The sequence below is a fragment of the Megascapheus bottae genome, chromosome 16 (genome assembly GCF_031878675.1).
Source record: "Megascapheus bottae isolate mThoBot1 chromosome 16, mThoBot2.hap1, whole genome shotgun sequence".
NCBI classification, from domain to species: Eukaryota; Metazoa; Chordata; class Mammalia; order Rodentia; family Geomyidae; genus Megascapheus; species Megascapheus bottae.
In genome coordinates this window covers 38,273,464-38,296,386 of record NC_143524.1, presented here as the reverse complement: position 1 = coordinate 38,296,386, position 22,923 = coordinate 38,273,464, and the positions used below count along the sequence as shown (strand labels likewise).

The 22,923-nt window shown below is 39.2% G+C and overlaps 1 protein-coding gene and 1 non-coding gene across 2 annotated transcripts in view; both read left to right on the top strand.

The window, feature by feature from the left end:
- The window catches only part of Swap70 (switching B cell complex subunit SWAP70), a 66,506-nt gene that overhangs the window by 17,173 nt on the left and 26,410 nt on the right, over positions 1-22,923 (top strand). Inside the window, exons 2-3 of the mRNA XM_090348163.1 lie at positions 6,806-6,946; positions 17,979-18,152. Coding sequence (XP_090204289.1) covers positions 6,806-6,946; positions 17,979-18,152 — 315 coding nt within the window. The remainder of the gene's footprint in view (positions 1-6,805; positions 6,947-17,978; positions 18,153-22,923) is intronic.
- On the top strand, positions 4,589-4,692 carry LOC150053191 (U6 spliceosomal RNA). Its single transcript, XR_016538198.1, has one exon. It is a non-coding gene; the product is annotated as a U6 spliceosomal RNA (small nuclear RNA).

Below are 22,923 nucleotides of genomic sequence, written 5' to 3'. Positions count from 1 at the left end.
ATGATTGCCTGTTATGGGTTATAATTTTGTAATTGTGTTGGTTTAGATAAGTCTATTGGAATAGAAATCCTTACTGTCTATGTTTTCAGTATTAAATCTTGTCCATTACACATATCCTGTTAAAGGAAATGGTTTATGACGGAGGGGCATATTTCAAGCACCTTTTAGAATCTCTGCATCTTTGGAAAGTATGAGAATGCATGTTAATCAGTCTTGTGTGTAAAACATTATTTAGTTGTTCAACATCTTTGATTTTATTTTCATGATAGCTAGGGAAAAATGCTTAAAAGAACAAATGGCAAATTACAGAATGGTAGATGACTGGAGATGAGCTCATGGAGTTAATTAGTATTTCTGATAAGGAAAGGCCCTGCCAAGGTTATGGCAGATAGTTGGGAAGTCATGAGAGAGATGAGTTTCTGGCATGGATATAGATCTTTTATTGTGTAACAATAGCTTATTCTTTAAACTGGAAGGAATAAGAGCAAATTTGCTTAGCAATCATGTGGGTGCTAAAGAATGGCCTTTGGAGGAGCAGGCATTTGAAGTAGAATATATTCAGCTTTTTCAAGAAACTTGTAAGCACCCAGTGATGATTATTATTGTTATTATTATTATTATTATTACTATTATTTTGCCAGTCCTGAGGCTTGAACTCAGGGCGTGGGAATTGTTCTTGAGCTTTCTCAAGATTAGTGCTCTATCACTTGAGCCACAGCATACTTCTGGCTTTTTGTACTTGTACGTGGTACTGAGAAATCAAACCCAGGGCTTTGTACATGCTAGGCAAGCACTCTACCATTGGGCCACGCTCCCAGCCCCAGTTAGAGTGATTTATGGACATCTGTTTACTGATCAAATCCTATTTCTTTCTGATGGTATTATCTTATTCTGTCAGTCTCCTCATCTGGAGACAAAGGGTCAGGGCTTCTTAGAGCATTTTCCCCCAGTGCCAGATGCTGAGAATTGAACCCCCCAGAAGGGCTGTTTTCCTAGAGAGAAAAGGGTTATAGTATGTATAGAATACCAAAGAGGAGAGAGAGAGGGACCAGTTTCATGCACATAAAACTGACTGGGGGCCGGGAGTTTGGCCTAGTGGTAGAGTGCTTGTCTAGCATGCACCAAGACCGGGGTTCAATTCCTTGGTACCACATACCTAGAAAAAACTGGAAGTGCTGCTGAGGCTCAAGTGGTAGAGTTCTAGCCTTGAGAAAAATCCAAGGACAGTGCTCAGGTCCTGAGCTCAAGCCTGGGACTGGCAAAAACAAACAAACAAAAAAAAACAAACAAAAAAAACCTGATTGGGACACATCTGTTCTTTTCCCCCCAGTCCTGGGGCTTGTTCTCAGGGCCTGAGCACTATCCTTGCGCTTCCTCAAGGCTAGCACTCTGCCACTTGAGCCACAGCACCACTTCTGGCGTTTTCTGTGTATATGGTACTGAGGAATTGAACCCTGATCTTTGTGCATGCTAGGCAAGCACTCTACCACTAGGCCAAACTCCCAGTCCCACATCTTCTAATTTTTGACTTCTTTATCTATGAAACAGCAGTGGTGCCTACTTTCCCAGTACAATGACGTAAACAAATTGATGGATGGTGTGAGTCTACTCTAAAAGTACAATTTATTGTATAATGTTATGGAACTTTTCTCTTTGTTTGCTAGTTTATATTCTGGCCATTAGAATTTTGATTTCTTTATATATCTATTTAATTTTCAAAACCTTGAGATTCTGTCTAAGCTTTAAAAAATTGCAGATATACAAACAAATAGACAAAAGAAGGATACTCTTTGGGGAGGAACCCAAAGGCATGACTCCTCTGAACATCTAAAATACTGTTTATCAAAATGAATTTCAGAAAATGGAAATATGTTTTTTGTTGTTGATTTTTTTTTTCTTTTTGGGGAGTGCAAATAGGGAACACAGAAATAGTGGAAGTAGGAAGAGTAAACAAGTGCAGTCACATTCAATATATAACTACGTAAAAACTATGCAACTTGTGGGTAGGATAGGAGGGGGAAACTGAGGGAAAGTGAAGGAAGGGTGACATTGTCCAAGATTTGCACTCATTACCTGATTCGTGGAATTGTAACCCTTCTGTACAACTCCTTAATTATAACAATAAAATAATCAAGTTTTGTGCCCTTTTTCCTGCCTTCCTTCCTCTTTTCCTCCCTTATTTGTTCTCCATTGGCTCTTCCCGTCTCCTGCCGTTACTCACCCCCTATATAGCCTATTTTACTTTCCTATCATTTATATTGTATTTTAATTATACAGAGGGTTTTCACCATGGTAATTCATATGTGCATATCCTTCAATTTAGTCAGATTGACATCGATTTCTCTCTTTCTGCTTTTCCTATCTTTATTGTTCAATATCTTTTAGGTCATAGGCCAGTGACTCATCTGCATCCTTGGCTCTGGAGGTTGAGATCTGAGGATGTGAGGACCGAGAATCATTGTTTGAAGTCAGCCTGGGCAGGAAAGTCTGTGAGACTCTTATCTCCACTACCAAAAAAGCTGGAAGTAGAGCTGTGTGTGGTTTAAGTGATAGTCTACTAACCTAGAGCCAAAGAAGCTCAGAGACAGTGCCCAGGCCCTAAGTTCAAGTCATAGTACTGGTGTACACAGACAGAATTGTTTTTTGTTTTTTTTGTTTGGCTTTTTTATTGTATTATTTATTTCTCATTAATGATGAGTTACTAAAATTTACAAGAAAACTGGCAATATGAAGCCATTTAGGAAAGTCATCACAGAGAGTAGAGTGAGTAAGGAGCTGTGTATGGCCCCCCCACTCAAAATTCCCATTCTATCTCCTTAGTCAGGATCTGTTCTCACACACCTAGACAATCTAGCTTTGTGTCACCTGTGTTTGTATCATCAGACTTCTTTGCTCCCAAAACCTCTACACCTGATAAATCACACTCTCTCTCTTTCCTTCTTTCTTCCTTTCTTCCTTTCTCTCTCTCTTTTCTTTTCTTTTCCTTTCTTTCTTTTTTCTTTTTATTTTTTTTTTGCCAGTCCTGGGGCTTGAACTCAGGGCCTGGGCACTGTCCTTGGACACATTTTGCTCAAGGCTAGTGCTCTGCCACTTAAGCCCCAGCACCACTTTCAGCTTTTTCTCAGTATGTGGTACTGAGGAATCGAACCCAGGGTTTTGTGCATGCTAGGTGAGCACTCTACCACTAGGCTATGCTCTCAACCCTCTCTTTTAATTTAATTTTTTTATTCTTTTTTTTTTTTTAATTTATCTCCAGTAAACAGTATCTTCGGCCCATACCCATGTGGTAAGTGGGTCCCAAGGGAAGAGAGAGGGCAGCCACTTATGTACCTCCTCCTCCTCCTCTCCTCCTCTTCTTCTTCTTCTTCTCCTTCTTCTCCTCCTTCTCCTCCTTCTCCTCCTTCTCCTCCTTCTCCTCCTCCTTCTCCTCCTCCTCCTCCTCCTCCTCCTCCTCCTCCTTCTTCTTCTTTTTTGCAGGTCACCATGTAATGTTCTGATACATGCATAGATTATGTGATGTTTAACTTGAGTACTTCTTCAAACCTGTATTCTTTCTTTTCTCTTTTCTTTTTTTGCTAGTTTTGGGGCTTGAACCCAGGCACTGTCCTTGAGCTTTCTCTGGGCTAGCACCCTTCCACTTGTAATGAGTACTTTTGCTTAGTGTTATCTGTTCCCTCATTCTCTCCCATTCCCTCCTTCTTATCTCCACCCATGAGTTGGTTCACTTTCATCAATGTCCATTGCAAGCCAGTGGGTCCTGCTGTTGTACATTTTCACCTATCTTCCATTGATTCTCAGACAGAATTATTTTAAAAGCTGAGTACAGTGGTAATTTTTGTAACTTTTTATTTACTTAAGCAAATTGCAAGGGAAATAGAACATACCATCAACCATCTTGGAGAACAGCTGAGCTCCAGTCCTTTTATGCCTTAATTACTTGGTTCTCAGTACCCTGAGTAAAATAAGGATCTGGGCTAAAGTCTGAAAGGTTGACTTGGTTTTTTTTGTTGTTGTTATTTGTTTTGTTTTTTTTGAAAGATTTTAACATTGATTTTTTTTTACATCATATTACAAATGTCAAGTTGAACAGATATTCAAGAATGGGATCTCTATATGCAATTATTGGCACATAAATTTAAGAACAAGATTAAAATTAAGCTGAGAGTTTGTATGTTATAGATACATGTCGATCTATATAACATTATGTCTATAGAGTATATGTCCCATCATAGATTTTTATGTCTATGTAGTTATATCTCCAAGATTATGTCAATGACCTCGAGTACCCCAATATTGAAACATCGCTCTTGTACTGTTTGGATCTAATATCCACATATCAAGATCATGTGTCTTTTGTTCCTTTGGTCTTGACTTATCTCACTCAACATGATTTTTTCTAGTTTCATCCAGTTCCCAGAGAATGTCATTATTTTATCTTGTCTGTTGGCTATGTAGAATTCCATTGTATATATGTACCACATTTTTTATATCTATTTATCTGTAGTGAGGCATCTGGGTGAAAGGTTACTCTTACTTAACCATCACCCTGAACTCATTTCATGATTTCAATAAAAATAACCATTATGTAGTGCTCACTTCAGTAGCACACATGCTAAAATTGAAATAATACACAGATTAACATGGTCCCTGAGCAAGGATGACATGCAAATTCATAAAGGATTTCATAATTTTCATTTTCCAGATGAAGAAATACAAATGGCTAATAGTTACATGAAGAAATTTGTTCAACATCCCCAGCCAAAAATGAAATGCAAATCAAAACTATTACTAAGATTCCCATCTCACCCTAGTGAGAATGGTAATTAACAAGAAAGCAGTATTGAGAGAGATCTTACTATATCAGCATATTATGAGCTTCCTCATGGTCTTTAGCATTTTATAGATATACTATAATTTAATCTGTGGTTGGGAGTTTTTACTTGATAAAGTCCCAAATGATTCTAAGTCTGATAAAGCTTGATATGAGAAATATTTTCTTTATTTTTCTATAACTTATATTTCCATGCTACTCTATAATTTTTTAATGATATGTGCATTTTAATTTAAATACTATACACTGCACTTAATATGCATGTTGCATTTATTAAATACATTAAAATCTGCAATGTAACAAAACGTTTTCTGCAAAACACCATTTTTAAATGAACAAAAGCTGGCTTACTTCATTTCTTTACTCTATAATTTTTAAGCAGTTTACATTCTTGTAATTAACCCTCATAGAACCTTTTGTTTTGTTTTGTTTTGTTTTTCCAGTCCTGGGCCTTGAACTCAGGGCCTGGTCACTGTACTTGGGCTTTCTCAAGGCTAGAGCTCTACCACTTGAGCCACAGCACCATTTCTGGCTTTTTGCTATGTATATGGTATCAAGAAATTGTACCCGGAGTCTTCGTGCACGCTAGGCAAGCACTCTACCACTAGGCCAAACTCCCGGCCCTCTAGAGGCAAATTCATGAAAGGCTACGTGTGTTCTCCATAGGTTAAACTCCTGGCCCCTCACAGAACCTTGTTTAGGATGATAATTCCTATACAGGTTTTACTAGGTAAATAGAGAAAAAAATATATCCATTAATAATTTTGCTGGCTGTTGGCATAGGACTCTTCATAAGATTCCTCCCCATGCTCTTTTATGTGCTATATTGATGACCCAGACAGCTCAGGGTTTGCCTGAGAAACACAGCCTGCTTTGTAGGAGCTGATAAAAGTCTTCATTACTTCATTTGTAACCATTACTGAATTTACTTCCTTAAAACTAATAGAGCATGTAGAAAAGGATCTCCATATTAATGAAGCTTTGAGAAGAAAAATTAATTTAGAAAAAAAAAGGCTGCAAATGTTCCTATTATAGATTAAAAAATCTAAACTTAAAAAAATTCTAACAAATGTGTATGCACAAAGTGACTTAATGAAGTTGAAAGTGTTTACTGGGATGAATGTGGTTTCCTAAGTAGTTAACTATTTATTTATTTATTTTTGCCAGTCCTGGGCTTGAGCTCAGGGCCTGAGCACTGTCCTTGGACTTTCTCAAGGCTAGAGCTCTACCACTTGAGCCTCAGCACCACTTCCAGCTTTTTTCTATGTATGTGGTACCGAGGAATCGAACCTGGGTCTTCGTGCATGCTAGGCAAGCACTCTACCGCTAGGCCAAACTCCCAGCCCCAGTAGTTAACTATTTAGTATTGAGAAAAATAGGGATTATGCTAGCCTGTCATTTAACACAGAGGTAGATTCCCTGTTAAGTAAGTACAGCTATAACTTTTTAATTTGACCTGTTGAAATGGCACAAATTAAATGAAAGGGATTTAAGTTTTATTTAAAACAGCCCAGATTGTTAATTCTTTTTTTTTTTTTTTTTTGCCAGTCCTGGGCTTGAGCTCAGGGCCTGAGCACTGTCCTTGGACTTTCTCAAGGCTAGAGCTCTACCACTTGAGCCTCAGCACCACTTCCGGCTCCTAGCTTAGTTTTCATCTTTCTCTCTCCCTTTATCTGTCGGTCAAGGGACTTAGAACTCTGGGCCTGGGTGCTGTCCCTGAGTTCTTCAGCTCACGCCTACCACCCTAGCCCTTGAGCAACAGTGCCACTTCTGGTTTTCTGGTGGCTAATTGGAGATAAGAATCTTACAGACTCTTGCCTGGGCTGGCTTTGAACCACAATCCTCAGATCTCCACCTCCTGAGTATCTAGGATTACAGGTATGAGCCACCACGCTCAGCTTTCATCTTTCTCTATCCTGGATAGGGAGCAGTTATTTTGTTCACTACCCTTAAAATATTCTTTATCTTCCTTAGGTCCTTTCCCACAACTTGTGTACGGTGCTGAAGGTTCCACATGACCCTGTTGCCCTTGAAGAACACTTTAGGGATGATGATGAAGGGCCTGTTTCCAATCAGGGGTACATGCCATATTTAAACAAGTTCATTTTGGAAAAGGTATGATTCTAATTTTTTCTCCCTTACAACTATGTTTAATTGATGTGTGATATGTATCCTTGATATACAAATATATATTGATGTATTGAAATCTATATATATGTGATACCTGTCTGTCTGTCTATCATCAAATCCATTCCAGGACTTTTTGTTGGTGAGTTCATTGAGGAATTGAAATGTGAGGTTTCAGGAAGAACAGAGAAAGACTGAGACATGGTTTCAGTGGCAAAGTACTTGCTGAGCTCACACCATAAAAATATAAATGAGAAAGAATGAGAGATTGGAGCTATTTCCTCTACTTCTTCTCCACTGTCCTTTAAAATTTGGATTGTTTCATATAGGTGATATGAAATTCAGAACTGAAGTTTTTCATTAATCTGTACTTATCTGCCCTAAGGGTCCTTCATTTATTCTGAAAGATATTTTTTTGTGTTTGTTTGAAGTTGTTGTTAAAGTATTAGTGTGGTAGTATTAAATACAAGTACTAAAGGGGCTAGTAATTATCTTTACTATGTAGATATTACATAGCCAACTTTCTTCTTAGGGTTTTCAAGGTACCATTTGGATGCTTCATCTGGGTTATAGTCAAAGTAGGGGTGCTATAAAAACTTATGGCTCATTAGGCTAGGAGTTTGGCCTAGTGGTAGCATGCTTACCTAGCATGCATGAAGACCCGGGTTCGATTCCTTGGTACCACATACATAGAAAAAGATGGAAGTGGTGCTGAGGCTCAAGTGGTGGAGCTCTAGCCTTGAGAAAGTCCAAGGACAGTGCTCAGGTCCTGCGCTCAAGCCTACGACTGGCACCCCCCCCCCAAAAAAAAAAATCCTTATGGGTCATGCCTGTAATCCTAGCTACTCATGAGGCTGAGATCTGAGGATTGAGGTTCAAAGCTAGCCAGGGCAGAAAAGTCCCCATGAAACTCTTATCTCCAATTATCTCCACTCAAAAACTAGAAGTGGCACTGTAGCTCAAGTGGTAGAGCACTAGACTTGAGCAAATGAGTTCAAGGACAATGCCTAGGCCATGAGTTAAAGCTCTACCATGGACCAAAAAAATAAAAGAAAAAAAGAAACCAGTGGGCAAACAAATCTGAGAGACTCTTTTCTCCAATTAACCAGCAAAAATGAGGGAGTAGAGGTGTGGCTCAAGTGGTAGGGCACCAGTCTTAGAGTTGAGTGGCTAAGCAAGAGCATGAGGCTAGAGCCTGAGCTCAGAGACAGAGCACATGCTCTGAGTTCAAGCCCCACAATCAACAAAACAAAACAAAACAAAAATATATCATGTAATTGGAAGCCAACTATATCCTATTGACATTTGTGTCACATTTAGTTTTTGCCTTGGGTTGAATCATTAAAAATTACAAATGAAACTTTGTGCCAGTGGATCATGCCTAAATCAGTTCAAGAGGCTGAGATCTGAGGATCATGGTTTGAAGACAGCTCAGGCAGCAAAGTCCATAAGACTCTTTGTTTTTGGCTGCTAGTCTTGGGGCTTGAACTGTCTGGTGCACTGTCCCTCAGCTCCTTTTTGTTCAAAGTTACCACTCTATCACTTGAGCCATAGCTCTACTTTCCAGCCTTTACTGTTTATGTAGTACTGAGGAATCGAACCCAGGGCTTCATGCATGCAAGGCAAGCTCTCTACCACTAAGCACATCCTCAGTCCTGTCCATGAGACTCTTATCTCCCTTATTTCCAGTAAACTATACAGGAAAAGCTGAAAATGGTGCTTTGGGTAAAGTGGTTCTGGCTAGCCATGAGCAGAAGAAGCTCAGAGTTCAAGCCCCAGGACTGGCATAAAAAATAAAATAAATTTACAATAAAAAAAATCAAATACAATACATGTGCAGATGAGGGAAAAGTAAAGGAAGGGATATTGTCTGGACAAAATTGTACTCGGCTGAGTGAGGTGGCTCATGTATAACATGAAGCAATCTTTTTTTATTTTTATGGGTCATGGGGCTTGAACTTGGCCTAGGTGCTGTCCCTGAGCTCTTCAGCTCAAGGCTACCACCCTACCCTTGAGCCAAACCCACTTCCGTTTTCTAGAGGTTAATTGGAGATAAGAATCGCAGGTCCTTTTGTGCCTAGGCTGGCTTCGAACCTTGATCCTCAGATCTCAGCCTACTAAGTAGCTAGGATTATAGGCTTGAGCCACCTGCCCAGCTAACATAAATTAATCTTAAGGATATTATATTGAGTGAAAGATGATCCTTAAAGATATTATGCTAAGTGAGAAAAGTCAAATACTACATGATTTTACTTATGAAGATCTAGAGTAATCAAATTCACTAAACAGAGAAAGAATAAATGGTTACCAGGGACTGGGAGGAAATGAAAATAGTTTCAGTCCTATAAGAGAAAACATTCTACAGATCTCTTATATAACAATGCATGTATCGGGGCCGGGAGTTTGGCCTAGTGGTAGAGTGCTTGCCTAGCATGCACGAAGACCCGTGTTCAATTCCTCGGTACCACATACATAGAAAAAAGCCAGAAATGGTGCTGAGGCTCAAGTGGTAGAGCTCTAGCCTTGAGAAAGCCCAAGGACAGTGCTCAGGCCCTGAGCTCAAGCCCATGACTGGCCAAAAAAAAAAAACAACACAATGCATGTATCATTTAAAACACTGTACTGTAACCATTCTACTGCATTTTGTTCTTGGTATGATACATATTTAGACATCATGAATTTAAAATTTTATGTGTTTTCTGAGTATATTGATATTTAAAAATTTTTTAATTGGGGAAACAAATGTAATTGTATTTATTATGGAAGTCCAAAATGAGCCACTAAATTTGGAGAAAAACTTATTCATGAAGTGAGGATGTGGTGAAACGGTGTACTCTTGTTTATTGTTGCTTGAACACCTTGAATGGAATTATGCCAGGCTTGTAATTCAAGTAAAGCAACCAGTTCCCAGGGTGTGAGTTTAAATTTAGCAAAGATTAATGCTTTATTTTGAAATTTGGTTAAAAAAATACCAGTAGCGGGTTGGGAATTTGTCCTAGCGATTGAATGCTTGCCTAGCAGATTTGATTTCTCAGCACTACATACATACAAAAGTGGGAAGTGGTGCTGTAGCTCAAGTGGTAAAGCATTAACCTTGAGGAAAGCCCAAGGACAGTGCCAAGGCCCTGGGTTCAAGCCCCAGTACTGGCAAAAAAAAAAATACCAGTAGTGGCTGAAGAATGTTAACTTAGTATTTGGAGATTACCATTAGTTGTGTAAAGGAAATATGACATAATGATTAAACACTGTAAGCTGGGTGTGTGGCTCACGCCTGTAATCCTAGCTACTTAGGAGGCTGAGATCTGAGGATCTAGGTTCAAAGCCAGCCTGGGCACAAAAGGACCTGAGACTCTTATCTCCAATTAACCTCTACAAAAGGAAACTGGGGCTTGGCTCAAGAGTAGGGTGGTAGCCTTGAGCTGAAGAGCTCAGGGTCAGCACCCAGGCCAGTTCAAGCCCCATGACTCCCCCCCACCCAATTGTAACTCCCACCCCACCCCACACACATATGAACTACCTGATTTGGTCCTCATGTTGATCCTGTGAGGCAAGCAGGAGTTACTTTAATTTCACTTAGGAGGAAATGGAACCTAACCTGGCCTAGCTAATAAGGGGTAGATTTGGAACCTAAACTTTTTAACTTCTCACTTGCTGTTCTTTTTCTAAAACTATATAGTCTTGAGATATTAATTTACTCCCTTTCCAAATTATTACTTTTTCTTTTTTTTGCCTGGGGCTTGGAGACTGTCTTTGGGCATTCCTCAAGGTTAGTGCCTTACCACGTAAGCCACAGCACCACTTTCAGCTTTTTCTATGTATTGTGGTACTGAGGAATCAAACCCTGGTCTTTGTGCATGCTAGGCAAGAACTCTACCACTAGGTCACACTCCCGGTCCCTTTTTTCCTTCTTTGAATATAGAGAGGAAATACTGACTGAAGCCAGAGATGAAGTTACCAATTCCTATCCCATTCTTTTAGGGTCTTTTATAGTGTTTTAAAATGATAGTCTTCTGTTATTAGTGTCCAGTGTTCCATCTGGACAGTTTTTTCCCCCCATGTTGCCATAGAATCTTTTGCCTTTGCCTGGAAGTATTCATCTGAGAGGGATAGTATCAAGAGATACATTATATTAAAGCTTGCTTTCCAAAAAGTAATTTTTACTGTTATTTCTGTTTACTTACTGATAATCATTCTTGATGTTCTTCACAATGATATGTTTTCTTTTAGATTTCTTGAAACTTGAAATGATTGACGTAACTATTATTTTTCTACCAAATATTTCTCATCCCCTCTTAACCTTTTTCTTAAGTTCTTTCTAAAGTAAAAAAGTATGGCCGGGAGTTTGGTCTAGTGGTAGAGTGCTTGCCTAGCATGCATGAAGACCCTGGTTCAATTCTTTGGTACCACATACCCCGAAAAAACCAGAAGTGGTGCTGTGGCTCAAGTGACAGACCACTAGCCTTGAGAAAGCCCAGGGACAGTGCTTAGGCCCTGAGTTCAAACCCCATGACTGGCAAAAAAAAAAACGTAAAAAAAGTAGAAATTGGTAAGCATCTCTGAAGAAACTTATGGGCTTTTTTTCTTAGTGGATGGAAGGTGAGAGATATACTTGAATTATCGGGTGGTGAATAATTGAAGAAGTAGGGCCGGGAGTTTGGCCTAGTGGTAGGTAGTGTGCTTGCCTACCACGCACGAAGACCCGAGTTCAATTCCTCAGTAACACATACATAGAAAAAAGCCGGAAGTGGTGCTGAGGCTCAAGTGGTAGAGCCCTAGCCCTGAGAAAGACCAAGAACAGTGCTCAGGCCCTGAGCTCAAGCCCAGGGCTGGCAAAATATCCATACATACATATATATATATATATATATATATATATGTATACATATTGAAGAAGTGGCAATTTTTTTCCCCTTTCTTTTTTCCCTTTACTATTTACATCTATTAGGTTTTATTTCAGTATGTTCATGAGGCAACCTCATTAGATTTAGTGGTTAGTTAGGCTGACTTGTCCAAATCATCAGTTGTTTCCTTGACTGTTATGGATTGATCTCGGCTATAAAATTAAAACCAGTAATCCATTGGCAATATAACATTCAAATTGGAGACACTCTGCTTTCTAACAGATTACTTTGTTGTTGTTTTGTGTTTGGAAATATGCATACACACGTAAGAAAAACAGAAGCAAGCATATCAACTCAATGTGTTTCCCCAGTTGTATTCTGTTCTTCCAGTTTGTCATTTATACTTTTTCCCCCTTATTGTGTGTTTTCTTGCCATGTTCGGTGTTTATGTGATAGTTAATTTCTTGCATTAAACATGGTTTCAAGTTTCTTTGATTTAATGACTGCTTTCAGCTCTCAAAGCACTTAACTGTGCAGCTAATAACCATCACTGAGCACATGCTCAGCACTCAAGCCATGCTTTTGCATATTCTTTTTATTTTTTTTTTTTATTTTTGCCAGTCCTGGGCTTGAGCTCAGGGCCTGAGCACTGTCCTTGGTCTTTCTCAAGGCTAGAGCTCTACCACTTGAGCCTCAGCACCACTTCCAGCTTTTTTTTTTTCTATGTATGTGGTACCGAGGAATCGAACCGGAGTCTTCATGTATGCTAGGCAAGCACTTTGACCACTAGACCAAACTCCTGGTCCCTTTTGCATATTCTTTTGGACTGTTTTTACTTACCTTTCATTGTATTATATAACTTGAAAGTTATGTAGTTTTAATTTGACACAATGACCACATTATACCCAGAAGTTATTTTGTTTGTTTGTTTTACTATATTGAGGTGCTATAGAGGACTGTCTGTTCTGAGCGATAAGCCACAGATGACTTTATACTGCTGAACACTTTGGCCCAGCAACAGTATAATGTAAGAGCACTGTTGTTTAAAGGAATATCATTTTTTGAAACAATAGCATTGCTAATGTATAATTTACATATACAATTTACATATTGAACCTGTACTTACTATAGTTACTATTTTGTATGGTCATCATCATAAACAGTTTCAGAAGATTTTCACCACTTCTTTTTTTTTTTTTGGCCAGTCCTGGGCTTGAACTCAGGGCCTGAGCACTGTCCTTGGACTTTCTCAAGGCTAGAGCTCTACCACTTGAGCCTCAGCACCACTTCCAGCTTTTTTCTATGTATGTGGTACCGAGGAATCGAACCCGGGTCATCGTGCATGCTAGGCAAGCACTCTACCACTAGGCCAAACTCCCGGCCTCTCACCATTCACTTCTAAAGATATCCCATACCTATTAGCAGCCATACTGTTTCCTGTACCTCTAGGCAAGCAGTATTTAACTTTCTGTCCATGGATTGCTTGTTTTGGATTTTCTGTTACTGGAGTCATAGAATAAGAGACTTTTATGTCTAGCTTCTTGCTCTTAGTTCTTTATTCCTTTATATAGCCACGCTACATTCTGTTACGAATATACCCTGTTTTGTTTACACATTCATCACCTGACGGTTATTTGGGTTGTTTCCGTGTAACAACATAGATCTTCCTTCTTTTCTTCATACCAAGTTGTTTCCTGTCTCAAGCCTTCAGACATACTGTTTCATCTGCTGTCATCTCCTTTACCATAGCATGCAGCTAGCTCTTGGTCACCCTCTGGTCTGAGGGTGACTGGCACTTCCTTAGGGAGGTTTCCTCAGGTAGTGCCACACCCTTCCCAGAGCTAGCCAGAACCATCCAGCGGAGTTCTCATCACATCCTGTGTACACTTTTCCTGTGTAGTCCTTATATGAAGGTTTTCAGCATGTGGGTGGCCGAATTGGTTGGTAGCTGATTCTGCCTCTGGAGGGTGTGGATTATGCCTGCTCACTGTTCACTTTCAGTACAATGGCTGGCACAATTATAACAAGTTAAATGAATGAATGAATGAATGAATGAGCAAATAAATTACCCTAAGTACTAGGCAGAGAGGATTCAAATGTGAACAAAATGTGGTTTTCCATTTTGAAAGAATCCATCATTTCGTATGATCTATGGCAGATGCAGAGCTTGGACTTAGGGAAGGATTTGAGTAGATGTATATCTCTCTGTAAGGGAGATACACATTTCTTCTGCCCCCCCCCCCCCGATTCTAGTGCAGATGACTCTTCTTTCTTTTTTTGGCTCTTACACTTCAGCTTGATTTTTTTCTTTTGCTGGTCTTGGTGCTTAAATTTAGGGCCCAGGTGCTGTTCCTGAGCTTCCTTTTGCTCAAAACTAGTGCTCTATCTTTTGAGCCACAGCTCCACTTTTGGCTTTTTTGGTGATTAATTAGAGATTAGAGTCTCATTGACTTTCCAGCCTAGGCACAAGCATCCATGAGATATATCTCCAATTAACCACTAGAAAACCTGAAGTGGCGCTGTGGCTCAAGTGGTAGAGTGCCAGTCTTGAGCTGAAGAGCTCAGGGATAGCATCCAGGCCCTGAGTTCAAGCCCCATGATTGACCCCCCCCCAAAAAAAAAGTAAAATTGATAACATAAAGTTACTCAGTATTTATTTCAGGTTATAGTACAGTATTTTTAAATGATATGTGCATTGTTATGTGAGATCTGTAGAATGTTTTCTCTTAGAGGATTAAAATTATTTTCATTTCCTCCAGTCCTTAGTAACCATTTATTCTTTCTCTGTTTAGTGAATTTGATTACTCTAGATACTTCATAAGTAAAATCATGTAATACTTGACTTTTTGTGCTTGTCTCACTTTGCAAATTATTTTTAAGGATTATCTTTCATTCAGCATAATGTCCTTAAGATTGATTCATGTTATACATGACAAGAATTCTGTTTTTGTTTTTGTTTTTTTAGGCAGTGATATTCTATTAATATGTAAATCACTTTTCCTTTTCCTTGTGCTGGGGATCAGACTTCCTGTCTTGTGCATACTTGATAACACTCTACCACTGAGCTATACCCCCACCTCGTCACATTTACTTCATCCACTCATCTTTTGCTGGACATTTTGCTTCCACATGCTGGTATTGTGAATAATGCTGCAACAAATGTGGGTGTGCAAGTGTCTCTTTGAGATCCTGTTTTCAGTTCTTCTGGATATTTACCTAGAAGGTGGATTACTGGATCATATGATAGTTTCATTTTTAATTTTTTGAGGAACCTCTATACTGTTTTCTATAGCAGCTGTTTTGGTTTATACGCCTACCACCAACAGTGATCTGGTATATATCCTATATCCTTAACAACATTTGTTTTTTTTGTTTTTGTTTTTGCTTTGCCTATCCTGGGGCTTGAACTCAGGGCCTGGGCACTGTCTTTGGACACTTTTTGTTCAAGCAAGCACTCTGCCACTAGAGTCACAGCGCCACTTCTGGCTTTTTTTCTGTGTATGTGGTTCCGAGGAATCAAATCCATGGCTTTGTGCATGCTAGGCAAGCACTCTACCAGTACAAGATGATATCTCATTATAGTTTAATTTGCACATCTGTAGTGACATATGGTATTGAGCATCTTTTCATTTGCTTCTTGGCCATTAATACACCTACTTTAGAGACCTGTCTACACCTCTGCTCATTGAATTTCTTTTACTTTTTCATTTTAAAATTTGATTCTTGTTGTTGTAAGTACCCTTCATATCTTCTGAATATTAACCTCTTATGTAAAAATTATGGCTTGTAAAAATGTTTTCGCCTATTCTGTTTTTACTTGGCAATTTGTTAAAAGTTTATTTTTATATCAAGAAGTACAGATTATATAGTGAAACAACATATAAGTTAAAAAAAGTACAATACTGCATTTACTAAAAAATCTACAGTACGAAAGATGCTACTTTTTGGGGTGGGGGGTAGTCCTCGAGCTTGAACTCTATGTGTGGTTCTTACCTTTCCTTTTCTCTCGGTTTTGTGTGTGTGTGTGTGTGTGTGTGTGTGTGTGTGTGGTGCATGAGCAGGATTACAGATGCGAGTCACCAATGCCAAGCTTTTCCTTGAGTTTTTTGTGGGGCTTTAACTCAGGGCCTAGGTGCTGTCCCTGAGCTTTTTTACTCGACTAGTGCTCTACCACTTTGAGCCACATTACTACTCCCGGTTTTCTGGTGGTTAACTGGAGATAAGAATCTCATGGACTTTTCTGCCTGAGCTAGCTTTGAACTGTGAGCCTCAAATCTCCGACCCTTTAATAGCTAGAATTATAGGCATGAGCCACCAGTGTCTGTCTCTGTTTGACTTTTGAAGGCCTTAGGACACAGCTCTGTTGATACATCACTCTTCTACAAATTTTCCCAATTTCTTAAAAAGTTTGATCAGCCATCAGTATTCCCACTGAGTCCTTTGCTTATCTCTGTTATAGTACTTGTCACACTGTAATTCTAAGTATCTTTATGTTCCTTGGAGATATTGGCAAGTATTATGTTGGATATCTTTGTATTGTCACTGAAAAGTAATAATTACGGTCTAAAATTTAGTTTTGTGACAAAATTATTGAATTATACACTGATATACAGCATTAACATTTATCTGTTTGCATATATGTTTTTTCTTATGCCCTTTTTAAGAACAGACTTCTGGGGCCGAGAGGCCTACTGGTAGCATGCAGGAAGACCCGGGTTCGATGCGTCAGTACCACATACATAGAAAAGAAGCCAGAAGTGGTGCTGAGGCTCAAGTAATAGAGCTCTAGCCTTGAGAAAGTTCAAGGACAGTGCTCAGGCCCTGAGGTCAAGCCCAGGATTGCCAAAAAACAAAACGAAACAGACTTTCATCTTCAGGCCCTTGATTTTCTTTTCCCTCTCTCCTTCCTTCCTCTCCCTCTCGTTCTCTCTCTCTCTCTCTCTCTCTCTCTTTTTTTTTGTCAGTTGTGGGGCTTGAACTCTGGGCCTGACTGCTGTCCCAGAGCTCTTCAGCTCAAGGTGACCATCCTGCCCGTTGAGTCATATCACCACTTCTGATTTCCTTCCTTCCTTCCTTCCTTCCTTCCTTCCTTCCTTCCTTCCTTCCTTCCTCCCTCCCTCCCTCCCTCCCTCCCTCCCTCCATTCCTTCCTTCCTCCCTTCCTCTCTCCCTCCCCCCCTTTCTCTCTTTCTTTTTTATTTTTGCCAGTCCTGGGCCTTGAACTCAGGGTCTGAGCACTGTCCTTGGGTTTTATCAAGGCTAGAGCTCTACCACTTGAGCCACAGCAGCACCACTTCTGGCTCCCCGCCATGTATATGGTACTGAGGAATTGAACTTGGGGTCTTTGTGCATGCTAGGCAAGCACTTTACTGCTGGGCCAAACTTTCCTAGTGTCTGTCTGTCTCTGTCTCTGTCTCTGTCTCTGTCTGACTCTCTGTCTCTCTGTCTCTCTGTCTCTCTCTCTCTCTCTTCTTCCTTTATTCCTTTCTTTCCTTTCTTGTCCTGAGACAAACTTGGTCTGGGCACTATCCCTAAGTTTCTTTTGCTCACGGCTAGTATTTTAGCACTTGAGCCACAGTGCCACTTCTGGCTTTTTCTGTGTATGTGGTACTGAGGAATGAAACCTAAGGCTTCATGCATGCTAGGCAAGCACTCGACCACTAAGCCACATTCCCAGCATGTTTTTGATTTTATAACACGAGTAGATTTTTCAGAAACGTTGAATGCCTGAACTAATGAATGAATAAACGATAAGATTGTCTTTTTTAGAATTTCAACCAATCAATTTTTTCAAATGAATGTATGCCTTTGCATAGGTAAAGATGAGGTATTTGTATGTGGCTCAGACTGAATAATTGCATTCTCAGTTTCTTCTGTACATTAGAGTTGGTAGTCTGTATAATGTATACACATGAAAAAGATAAAAATTATTTGACAGGTGAGTAACAGCATGGTTAATGAGAAGGGGCAGTTTTTACTTCAGTGTCAGACCAAATACAGTGTTCTTAGTTGAACCATTGAATATGTAATATATAGAACAACTATGTGGCTATGGCTATTGGTTAATTGGGCTGATTAACATGGACTTCAGAAGGAGACTTTCTTCTATTGTACTTAATTTGTAAACATCTTATCTTTAAGTGGTTTATTATAGTTCTTTATTTAAAAATTCCTTTTTAGGTTCAAGACAACTTTGACAAGATTGAATTTAATAGGATGTGTTGGACTCTCTGTGTCAAGAAAAACCTCACAAAGAGTCCCCTGCTCATTACAGAAGAAGATGCATTTAAAGTGTGGGTTATCTTCAACTTTTTGTCTGAGGACAAGTATCCATTAATTATCGTGCCAGAAGAGGTAAGGTGTGGGTGTTTTTACATGGCTGACTTATCATGGAATAGATTGAAAATATTTGCATTCATTTATTGTAGGTGTGTACATTAGTTTTTGGAATCAGAAGCAAAACAGCTTGAGTCTAGAATATCCCAAATTTAGTGATTTGGGACATATAATACACTTAGAGATTGCAGACAGTGGGCCTTTTCTCTAACTTGCTATGAGTGTAGGTTCAGTACAAGTTGTGCAATACAAGTCACAACATGATTTTCTACTAATTTATTAAAATTGATTAAAAATGCTGCTTGAGGGCTAGGAGTTTAGCCTAGTGTTAGAGTGCTTGCCTAGCATGGACGAAGACCCAAGTTTCGATTCCTCCCATACCACATACATAGAAAAAAGCCAGAAATGGTGCTATGGCTCAAGTGGTAGAGCTCTTGCCTTGAGAAAGCCCAAGGACAGTGCCCAGGCTCTGAGTTCAAGGCCCAGGACTGGCAAAAAAAAAATGCTGGTTGAGTGGTGCTGTATAAGAGATAATAATTCAGAATGTATTCTTAAGACTTCTATTTATTTTTTGGGTCATGGGGCTTAAACATGGCCTGGGCACTCTCCCTGAGCTCTTCAGCTCAAGGCTAGTGCACTAGCCCTGGGCCTAGGCATTGTCCCTGAGCTCTTCAGCTCAAGGCTACCACCTTACTTTGAGCCAAGTCCCATTTCCTGTTTTCTAGAGGCTAATTGAGATAAGAGTCTCAAGTCCTTTTGTTCCCGGGCTGGCTTTGAACCTTAATCCTCACATCTCTGCCTCCTGAGTAGCTAGGATACAGGCGTGAGCCACCATGTCCTGGCTTCTTAAGACTTTTGAGTAAATAATATTCTTGTTTTAAAAATCTAAGATGATGACTTTTTAACTGTACCTTTCAAAGTAAATGAAAAAGACACATCTGTGTATTTTGTTCTGTATTACTCGTAGCTTCCACAGGGAGTAGGATAGGAATGAAGTTTCTGTGCTATCTTCTCTTAAAAAAAAAAACAGGTGAGGGGCCAGGAGTTTGGCCTAGTGGTTAAAGTGCTTGCCTAGAATGCACGATGACCTGGGTTCGATTCCTCGGTACCACATACATAGAAAAAAGCTGGAAGTAGTGCTGAGGCTCAAGTGGTAGAGCTCTAGCCTTGAGAAAGTCCAAGGACAGTGCTCAGGCCCTGAGCTCAAGCCCAGGACTGGCAAAAAAACACAAAACAAACAAAAAAAAAACAGGTGAAGCCTAGTGACTCCAGAGAAGTGGTCTGGATTTGAATTCTGAATCTGTTATTGCCTTGTAAATGCATGTTCCTGAGTAAATTTGCTTACATTTGTTTTGCTGCAGTTTTCTTAACTATAAAATAGGACTCATGGGGTCAGAAGTGTGGCCTTGTGAAAGATGTTTGCCTAGCATGCATGAAGCTCCCTGAGTTCAATTCCTGGGTACTGCATACAAAGAAAATAAATGGAAGTGGTGCTGTGGCTAAAAAGGTAGAGCACTAGCCTTGAGCAAAAGTGCTTAAGGCCAGTGCCCAGGCTCCTGAGTTCAAGCCCCAGGACTGGTCAAAAAAAAAAAAAAAGAAAAGAAAAAGAGAGACTCATACTAATAAATCCTTCTTCTAGTGTGTTGATTAGTAAGACTGGCCCTTAGAAAGTACATATTGGATGTTAGTTAAATACATTTGTGGGGAAAGTAGAGCTTGTGTTGGACATTGAAGAACAGGAAGTATTTTGATTAATGGTAAAGTAAAGAACAAACAATTATAGTTACATGAGGCAGAAAAGCAAAAGTTGTTTAAAAATAAGTGAGGTAAGTCGGGCACGGTGGGCTTCCTGTAATCCTAGCTACTCAGGAGGCTGAAATCTGAAGATCACAGTTCAAAGCCAGCCTGGGCCCTACAAAGCGATGAGACTCTTTTTTTTTTTTAAAAAATTTATTTTAGTGTATAGAGGGGTTACAGTTATGTTTGACAGAAGTTGTATTACTTCTCACACATTGATACCCCCTTCTCATGTTTTTGTCCCCATTTCCCTCCCCCCATCCCCAGCCAAGAGACTCCTATCTCCAGTTAATCTCTAGAAAACTGGAAGTGGGACTGTGGCTTAAGGGTAGGGCGGTAGCCTTGAGCTGAAGAGCTCAGGGACAATGCCCAGGTCCAGAGTTCAAGCCCTATGACTCCCCCCCCCCAAACAAAAACAAAAAAAGAGTGAGGTATCATACCAGTTTGGCTGAATTACCAGTTCTTGTGCTTACTTGGAAACAGCTGAACTGACTGATTTACGCAGTTCTGGAGATCATTTAGCCTTTTTGTCAGCCCTTTTTTGGGGGGGTGATCAGTTGTGGGGCTTGAACTCAGTGCCTGGGTACCTGTCAGAGCTTTTTTGTTCAAGGCTAGAACTCTACCACTTTGAGCCACAGTGTCATTTCTGGTTTTCTGGTGGTTTATTGGAGGTAAGAAACTCACAGACTTTCCTGCCTAGGTTGACTTTGAACTATGATACTCAGATCTCAGCCTCTTGATTAGCTAGGATTACAGGTGTGAGCCATCGGCACCCAACTGCATCCTTTATTTTCAAGTCAAAGTGAGTTGATTATCTAACTGACTAACGTTTTTAAGGTTTGTAATTTTTTTTTGAAACTTCGTATTTGGAATTAAACTGATTGATTTGAAATCTAGCTTTACCACTTACTTGTTATCTATCAAATTACTCAATCTCTCTCTAATTTTGTTTCCCTCCTTTAAATGGGGATAAGTAATTTCTACAGTATATTCTCACGAGGACTGAAAAATGTATGAAGCATGGACCTATGATAAGTATCCACTGAAGTGGGCATATGTATGTTAGTGAGTAAATAAATAACAGGATGTTGGAAAAAAAATGAGGCACAGGATACCTGCTGAGGGTATGGCACATTTGACATTTTAGGTGGAATACCTGTGTGGAACTTAGCTGTAATTAGTTAGAAGTGCATATTTAGAGTTTTTAAGAGGACAGTCCTAGAGATGGAAGGGGGAAACTATGGGAGTAAATAGGTTAGATCAGGAAGGAAGAGACCATAGTGGGAATTGTGAGGGCCAAGGAAAAATCTTGGGACTGTTTCCATAGGTGCAGGAGTAAGGAAGCTTATTGAACAGGTTGTGAAATAGAAGGACTAGTAGAGTGTTGAGTTCTGGCACCAAAGAAACAATGTTCTAAGAAGGGTAGTAGTATTAGAAAAATTAGATAGTGATAAGAAGATGCCCTTAGATTTATATAAATACAAGTAGGTGGTAATCATTGGCATTGAAGTAAAAGCAATTTCACTGTAGTGAATGGAGCAGTGTTAAATAACCATAGTGATATGGAAATTACCTATGTATGTTACAGGGAGTAATAAAGAAAATATTCTACGGAGTTTTTGTCTAGGGAAGTTGATTAGCTTAATTCAGAGACATAAAAAAGAATGGAATAATCATATATATTATATAACATTACTATATAGGATATACAATACATATTATATATATATATATATAATTTTTTTTTTTTGGCCAGTCCTGGGGCATGGACTCAGGGCCTGGGCATTGTCCCTAAGCTTCTAGCCCTCTACCACTTGATCCACAGTATCACTTCTGGTAATGTGGTACTGAAGAATCAAACCCAGGGCTTCCTGTGTGCTAGTCCAGCACTCTATCCTTAAGCCATATTCCCAGCACTAGAATAATAATAGATGTAGAAAAAGTGTATGAATGACATTTGAAAAGCTTCAGTACTGTATGGAAGAGATTTCCAGTGTAATCTTTTATGATATTTTGTAATTATACTTGGTTTCACTAATTTGTTTGTGTTTTTTGAAACTGGAGATAGAGTTTCTTACCCTTCATATTGTTTATTCCATCACTAAAATATTAGTGATAGACTTGAAAGACTTGATTTCAGAATTAGAAATTAGTAAGGAGGTTTGCTTTATTCTTTGATGTGAGTGATTTTTCATTAGATTCAAATAATCACTGAAACATAGCTAAAAAAAGGGAATCATCAGCATCAACTTCTTGATCATTATACCTAAGAAACTGAGATTTCTCCTCCAGATAGATTAAAGAATGAAACCCATAAATGAGAGAGGAAAAGAGCATGATGGAGGACAAAAACTGAAAAACACAGTGTCTGCTTCTGAGGATAGCATAAGGAAACACATTGTAAGCTGTTGAATAATACTGTGGGGGACCAGGAAAAAGCTACAAAGCCATTAATCTGACTATGTTGTAACATGTGGACGTGTGAATTAGCCAGTGAACCCTTTTGTACAACTGATATGCACCCAAAAAATTAAAGTAAATGAATAACAGGCTCTGTTGGGAGAATGGACAGGTAAATGAGAGTGATTATGGTTGGAACATTTTATATATCTATATGAAAATAAACTTGTGAGACTTGTTGAAATTATTTTAAGAAAATGGGAAAGAGAATGAAGGAGGGAGATGGAAGGAGGGAATTTGATGAGGTATATTGAATTTATGGAAATGTCAATAGTGAAAACCCTCTTATACAACTAATACATGTTAATTTAAAAAAAAAATCTTTTTTTTTTTTTTTTTAACCTCCATGAGCCTTAGTTTGTACCACGACTAGTCTTCCTGCAGTGGAGAGCCCCTCCCAGATGCTTTAGCTTGTTTACCTTCATTTTTGCAGTTGACACAAAACAAGTTAATCTCACTTAAGTAGAGCAACAGTCATTAGAATAGCCACACAGCCTGTCTTATCATAGTGTGCTTGGACCTCCTTTGTGCT